This window comes from Olea europaea, chromosome 10, assembly GCF_002742605.1.
Source record: "Olea europaea var. sylvestris chromosome 10, O_europaea_v1, whole genome shotgun sequence".
NCBI classification, from domain to species: domain Eukaryota; kingdom Viridiplantae; phylum Streptophyta; class Magnoliopsida; order Lamiales; family Oleaceae; genus Olea; species Olea europaea.
The window spans coordinates 12965500-12973642 of NC_036246.1; the positions used below are offsets into that span (position 1 = coordinate 12965500).

At 35.6% G+C, this 8143-nt stretch overlaps 1 protein-coding gene across 1 annotated transcript; it reads left to right on the forward strand.

Moving 5' to 3' along the window:
* The first annotated feature begins 3118 nt into the window (after positions 1-3118).
* Positions 3119-4008, forward strand: LOC111402646 (auxin-responsive protein SAUR50-like). The gene has a single exon (XM_023031019.1). The coding sequence runs from the start codon at positions 3383-3385 to the stop codon at positions 3719-3721; it is 339 nt and encodes a 112-aa protein (XP_022886787.1). The 5' UTR covers positions 3119-3382; the 3' UTR covers positions 3722-4008.
* The last annotated feature ends 4135 nt before the right edge of the window (positions 4009-8143 follow it).

The following is an 8143-nucleotide window of genomic DNA, read 5'->3' on the forward strand; positions in this document are numbered from 1 at the left end:
TCATTTTTTTTTTTCTCCAAACCCCCCCCCCCCCCCCCTCTCCCTTTAACTCCTTTGTATAAATAGAAATATTAGGTCAACTTGCCCCCTCAGGGCATAGCCAGTGGTACAAAGTATAGGAGTGAGGTTATCTCACGCATTGTTGGCAGCTGCAGTATGGGGGTTCGAATCCTGTGACATGGAATTGGCATCCTTGCGGGCGCAGTGTACAGGCAGCTTTTTTTCCTTGACCTGTTGGGGCACATCCCGGGATTTACCTCCCTCACAAAGCTTTAAGGGCGGGGTGGTGAAAGCCCTCAAGGTTGGGGTTCAATATTTTATATATATATATTAGGTCAACTTAATACGCTTCTGAACTTGTATCCTCAACAAAAAATTTGCCTAAAAAATGCACAATACGATTAGGCTTGGTATGATTTCACAGAATGGTGTCGAGAACTGAACTAGTTCTTTGTTACGTTATCTTTATAATATTAATGGGGGAAAGGGTCACATGGGCTCCATGTGCTCGACAGACAGTCATTTCCTACCCTTGAAACTTGCTTTGCCACACACTTATACAACTAACTGCCTTTATGTGAGAACAGTGGGGACACCTTTCTATTTCTCTCTATGTCTTAATCACTTATTCATCACAAGTTTCATTCACAGAACATGGAATGGCCTTCAAAGCAGGCACTCCATGGTCCCAGCCTGAGTTTCCATCTCAACTTGTACAAGAATTTGACCTCGAAATTATAGAAAAATGATTTAGGGTCTGTTTGGTATTGCTTTTATTTTTGCTTCTTGTAGAAGAGTTTTTTTGAAGAAAGTTATACCTTGATTTTTGCTTGAAAACTAATTTTTAAAAAAGCTTCCTATTCCAAAAGTGCTTCGAGAGAGAGTCACATTGAACCAATTTCCACTAAAAGTTCTTCTAATTTAAAGAATCACTTTCATAAAATTAGTCAAACGGGTCTAAAAGCATCTTTTGGATCTCAAAAACTCCTTTTAACTTTTCAAAAATTATCATAAATGGACCCTCAGTATATCGTCATTGTCGTTAGATTCTCGAGCTCAACCTAATTGACCCTTTTCATCCACATAATTTGGGGTGGCCGTTAAAATAGGTCGTTCCATGGTCCTGTCTTATAGTCTCATCTCAACTTGTATTCTTTATCTTAGTCGTGTCAATTACAAAATTTATTGAGAAAATGTTTCATTTGTTGTTGTTAGATTCTTAAGCAAATGTTTGGTTGTGATTAAGAGTAAGTCTACCTCAGTTAAAGCATGTCTGAATGGAGCTTTATAACTTAAGAATAAACCCCATTTTTTGGTCAAAATTGCATCAAATTAGCATGCGTGAGATCCAAATATTAAAAGACAATTAACATACCTAAGTGGAACTTATTTTCACTTAAAAATCGTGCGTTTCACCCCGTTAAAAATTGATAGATTATTTATCATGCATTCTGAAGTTAAAAACTTTTCAATTATATTGATTAACTTTATTAAAATTTGGTGCCATTGCCTAAGTGGATATCTCATTGAAATCTTACTAGTCTTGGAAAGAATTTGTTGAAATTTATTTAAGTCAATGATTGAACTTCACTTTTTCTAAATTGACTTCATAATTTAAACTTTCCTACAATCAAGTTGCTTCATCTTTTTCTGAACAACAGTATAAAAGTTGATGTAACATGATAAATCTAATTTAGATACATAATCAACTGTCATGTTAGGGCTATCTATGTTGCCAAGCTAACGTATGTAAACAATAAAGCTGAAACAACAATATTAATTTCCCTAAATTATAATTGGGTGCATACGTTTTAAGAACCCATAATTTTGGCATTGAATTAATTTGAAGTGCTTGAATGGAAATTCTTTTAGCTAAAATGAAAAACAAACAAGATAGTATTTATAAACATTTTACCTAGTCAAGTCAAAAAAGATATTGAGGGCCCGTTTGGTAGGGATTTTGAGAATTGATTTTTTGACCGTTAAAAGAAAAGTGGGGACCATATGTGAGAGAAGAAGTCAAAAATTACGGCTTGAATAGTGAAAAAAGGTCAAAAAATCAATTTTTGGGGGCAAAAAATCCCTACCCAACGGGACCTGAAAGTATGATTGCTTTATGGATAGTTATCCCCCAATTTTGCTAGAGGGCTGCTGCATGTACATCATAATGTACAGCAGTTTGACAGTGCTATCACATATAGAGGGTGGGGCCAGCAATTAAAACGTTGGCCCCACCTTTGTAGAGGGCTGTAAAAATTAACAGCATTTTTGATTCTGCTATGTGTAGGGATGTTAAAAAAGCTCGTTGACTAGGGCGGCCCGTTGCTCGGTTCGGGAAAAGCCCGTGCCGGCCCGGCTCGTGGCTCGGACCAACCAAGCCAAAGCTCGGGCCGAGCCCCAAAAGGGGGCAATCGCCCGAGCCCAGGCCGGCCCGTTTAATTTAAAACAAAAAATAAAAAAAATAGGCTGTCGGCAGCTATATAGCTGCCTGTTGGCAGCAGTTAACCTGCTGCCAGTTCGGCAGCAGTCTAGCTGCCAACAGGCAGCTTTATAATTAAAGCTGCCTGTTGGGCAGCAATTACGAGAAAAAAAATTAAAAAAAAAAAAAAGAAAGTTTCGACTCGCGAGCCGGCTCGGCTCGGCTCATTTACACCCCTAGCTATGTGTATAGAAAAAGGTTGCCAAAATAGTTATAGGATACACTTGACAGTATTCTAGTGAACAATGACAATTCCTCTTTGCAATGAAAACTGTTGTACCCCACACAAAAAAAATAAAATAAAAATTCAAGAAGTGCATTTCATAGGTAGTGATAGATAATACAATAATTTTTTTCTTAAAAATTATCCCGTACTACGGCATACTAGACATGATAGGTTCCAAAAAAACCTTGTAAATTGGGAGGGAGGTTCCTAACTTTAAAAAAACAGACCATATAACAGGAGAGGAGAAATTTTCTTGAAAGGACCCATATTGTCCTAAAGAAATGTAACATCAAGTAATAAACCCAATGCCATTGGGTCCCAACATGTTTTGAACTAAACACAATCCCCAAAACACTTGTGGTCTCTCCTTTGCCTCCTCAACCCCACATGCCACTGATTTTATCCCTATTCTCTACCCTAACTTTATATAACCCCTTGCAATTCCTTTTTCCCACCACATCTTAATTTCCAATCTAGTTGTTTCGAGTTGAGTCGAGCCGAGTCATTGCTTCTCTTTCTATTATTTTTGAAGTAGCTGTTTTAAGTTTAAGGACTCAAATTCTCGTCTTATACCCCTCGCAAACATCCTTCCTACTCGAGTCGTTGCTTTTCTTTTTCTGTTACTTAGAAAACCCCAGCTTCAACTTCATCCATCCAAATTCTCGATAATCCGAAAAATGGCAATTAGAAAAGCCAACAAAATTTCCCAAAGTGCTGTTTTAAAGCAGATATTAAAGAGATGTTCAAGCTTGGGGAAGAAAGTACAAGGATATGATGAAGGAGGGCTTCCTGTGGATGTGCCAAAAGGTCATTTTGTAGTGTATGTAGGAGAAAATAGAAGCAGATATATTGTTCCAATCTCATTCTTGACAAGATCTGAATTCCAGAACCTTCTTCAACGTGCAGAAGAAGAATTTGGGTTCGATCATGAAATGGGACTCACTATTCCTTGTGAGGAATATGTTTTCCAGTCTCTAACATCCAAGCTCAGAGAGAGATCAGAGAGAGAAACTTGAGTTATTCTTTCAAGAAAACACTACAAGAGATTCTTGAAACTGCTTCTGTATTTTATTTTATTTTTATTTTTGGATTTTTTTCCCTACAACTGATTGGCTAATTGAAAGAAACCCTAATCGCCACTATCATCGATTGGGTTTTCTGATTATGTAAATCTTGAAAAATTTTAGATTTTTTCTCATAGAGGTGTTTGGTTGTACGTTGCAACTTGTACCCTGTGAGAGTACTAATGTAGAATGATTTATGGGGAATTTATATAATGACTGCATGTCACTTTTCTCTTTTATTCTTTTTCAGTTTTTGGAATCTTCATTGAATCAAAACATTGTTGAATTTAAATCTAATTTAAAGCAATTATGTTTGATTGAAGACATGAATATTGTATACAATTTTGTCCAAGTTTTTAGATACTAAAGTAACTAAACATCCCCTTAAATTGTTAGAGAATAGAAAATAATTTATCATACATGCATATTTGACACTTTCGTTTGGGTAGATCGGATTTTTTACGTGAATCGAGGATATTAGAATTTATACGTTATTTACTTATATTATAAAATATCTGCAGCAATATTAATGGGGAAGGGGGAGAATGATGGCTCTAAAAGTTTGAAGGTAGAAGTGGTAAATAAATTTTTTTTTTTTTTAAATGTTGACATCGATTTTTATAGGAGTATCATGATCAAAAGTGGTCGCGAGTACTTTGATGATCAAGTCAATCTATTTATGAGCGACTAGTTGGGTGTTGGATATGCTAAAGATGCGAGCCACTAAATAAAAAGTCTAATATGAGAGTTTATGTAAAAGGGATCGACGGAGCAAACATATAGCTGGAGTGTATGAAGTTGCATTACCTTCAAATTGCACTAAATGAGAACTTTTATAATAGTAGAGGAGAAATAATAACCATTGGATGAAGAAAACCATGGCCTCATCTGAATGGCCGAGACGCTTTGTCATAGGCATTATTCGATCAATTCTAAGCTCAGGTGCATTTAATGTTTGGCTTACTCATGGGAGTTTGGCGGAATACATCACTTCGACTACTAAGGGCATCACTTTGTCCACAAGAATTCATCTAGGCCGTGTAGGATAGTGATGTGGAGTGCGGGCCTCATTTTGTTTGCTAGTTGTTTTCCACATGGTTCGTGTATGGAATCCCATTAGAAAAGGCGTAATGGAAAACAAAGCATGTATCTAAGGTTTGTTTGGCAACAAAATTTCTAAGATTATTTCTCTTTGAAATTATTTTTTAATCATATATTTTATAGAATCATGACTTTTCCTCCCTTTTTAGCTGCACATTTATTAAAAAGTTATTTTTCATTTGAGAAAATATATGTTAAACAATACATCTAGTGCCTATAGTGCCAAGGTACACTCCATTTTTATTTTAAAATTTGTAGTAGATGTCACAAGTCTTTAAAAAAATTACGGTTAGCTTTTAAACTTTCTCATCTTTAACCCTTACATTTCAAACGCTTCATAAATTTGCATCGAACCTTTGGATGGTTTTCATCCAAAAATTTGTCAATTGATCAAAAATTTAACATTTGACCACTTTTAAGAAGTGCAAAATGGTCTCTTCATTTTTCATTAATGAAAACAATAAAGAAAAAGAAAAGAGGGTAGAGCAAAATGTCGTTTTCTCCAAACTTATCCCCACCCACATTTATTAAAGGAAATCATCTAGAAATTCTTTCGACGCACATTTATAAAAATGTTTGGAATATAGGTGTTAGGATTAAAAGATTTGGGATCTGACTATACATTTTTAAAAGGTTTGAAATTTCTACTGCAAATTTTCCATTTTTATTTGAATGTACATAACTAAAAAGGAAGACGTGTGACATAATTTTTCATTGTCATGACTAATTTTGTTGAATTCAGAGCACAAAACGTTCCAATTACGTATGCTGCATAAAGGAGTTAGAATTAGTTGAAAATGTCAATGTCTTAACTAATTTATAATGCAAATATAAGTTTCATAATTATCACAACTTGAGGTGAGTACTCACCTGTAAACTTTAGGGTTCCGTGAGATTAGTCGAGGTACGTGTAAGTTGGTCCGGATACACATGGTCATAAAAAATAATAATATATATATTGAGTTACTTGTGTTGCACAAAAATCTTTAACTTTGTGTTTCTACTTGCGCTTTAATTTCAAGGTGGGGAATATGATAATGCATAATTATTCAAAATCAAATAACTAGTTCAGTTTGACCAGCGTTTTTCGTTTATATTGAGTGTTAATTTATGAAAATCTAGTCATAGGCTAAACATTAAACAAATTAGTACTCAATTAAGTAAATAATTCATAGATATTTTGAGAAAAACATAAAGGAACTAATTAAAATAAATGTGTAGTTTGATCTTGAATTTGAATAAAGAATAAGAAAAACCGCGTGGAAATTTTGTTCGCACGTTTGATTACAAAGAAGAATATGAGAAATTTGATTCGATAAATGAAATCAAAGAGAGAGACAAATGTTAGAATTTGAGCAAATCATCCTTTTCGAGGTACTTAACAAAGTATGTTCTCAAATTTTAACTTAATTGAGTGCTACGAAAACTCTCTCAAATGATCTTTAAATCAGTGATTTTCGGGCTCAGTCAATGTACTTTTCTCAACCAACAACCAATCCAATCGGTTCCAAACCAAAACTAATCTAATTCACCTCGGTTGCTATTCAATCTTACCTACGTAGGACAAGAAAAGATGATGATTTATGGCCACAAAGGCTAGGAGAAGACACCACAAATGTATATTATGAAGGAACCACCAATTGCACACGGTAAACAAGCGTTTTATACGCTTCTAGACACTATTTTTCACACACAAAGGGGGCAGCCGGAATTCCACTTTTTCTCACACAAAACATGACAAGAAAATGACTAGAATTATAGTCATTTATATATTATAGGATTAGGCTTTAAGTTTAACCTTTAAAAAGGTAAACAGGCCAATATTTAAGTCATCCAAGAGGGAATGCAATTGGACCGAGTGTAGCTCATAGACTTGGTTGTTGGACTTATTTCATTCATCGACTTATGCTTATGAAATAATATTAATCCACGTTAACATCATGACTTGGGATTTATTGGGTATCAAAAACCCAACAAATCTCCATCTTGATGTCCAATAAATTTGCAAGCCATCAAAACACACAGTTAACACTTGCATAATCAAGTAGCCAATAAAATTGGATCACAGACCTTACCTCGTTTTGATTGCTTGAAACACATAACATACCTGCTCCATATACTCACCAGGGCTAAGGTAAGAAAAAACCCAAGTAGAAGTAATATTTAACAGTAAACAATCAAGAGCAAAAACACAAGCGATGACGATATACTATAGAATAACACACATAGATTTTTCAAAAACACGTTCACATAGAACCATAAATTAACACCAAGTTAATCAAACAACGGTCAACCACATATGCAACACATGCATAAATGACGCTACGAAAAAATCTCACCATACTTATCATATCTCATTCCGTGTTGCTCACACCTCGAAAACACATATCTCCTTTCATCACCCATCAAGCTCACTAAACTGATCATCCAACTCATGTCTAGCTGGTAGGTCACAATAGGTCCTAAGTCCACGAGAAAATCCTCTATCTTCACATCACTTCTCCCAACCTACGTGAATAATGGGTCTCCACCTAACAGAAGTGATAGAAGTGTCTCTCTCACACTCCATCTGATCAGGGTCTCTTTTCAGATAAAGGATTCCAGATATTTGATCGCATCTCCATTCTTGATCCAAATGTCACACTCCACATCCCCGGTACAAACACAATGTACCCCGGACATCTACACTCCATCTCACAAAAAGACACACAACACACTGCTAATGCTTAACCCACTATGCATGCAAACAATTACACTAAGTAATCACATTGCCCCAAATTCATGCAAAGCACATATCAAACATATTGAAATGCAGCATACCATCATGCAACAAATTAGACAATCACACACATGCATAAAGGATCACACACAGATGCACATGCAGTAACTAGGTTTATACTCAATAAACCTTGCTAGGGTCATCACTCGACCCTAAAGCAAAATTCGCATCACTTCTCATCTTACCCTTCAACTTATCTTTCTTCTTGGGACAGTCCCTAATAAAGTGTCCAGACTTGTCACAACTGTAACACTTTCTACCACTAGACTTGTCTCGTCCCTTGTCCTTTTTCTTACTACCCTCATCACTCGAGTCACTACTTGAATCACTACCGTTTTGAGTTCTACCCAAATTCATTTGCTTAAATTTCATCCTACACCTCATCATATGTAACTCGTCACTCCTCTTATCCTCTTTTTCAGTCTCAATCTCCATATTTTTACTCCTAAGCGAGTTTATGACAATCTCGGGTGTTAAGGTTTCCCTACCATACT

What these genes read in the sequence shown, in the direction of transcription:
- LOC111402646 (XM_023031019.1), top strand. Translation starts at nt 3,383, where the DNA reads ATGGCAATTAGAAAAGCCAACAAAATTTCCCAAAGTGCTGTTTTAAAG.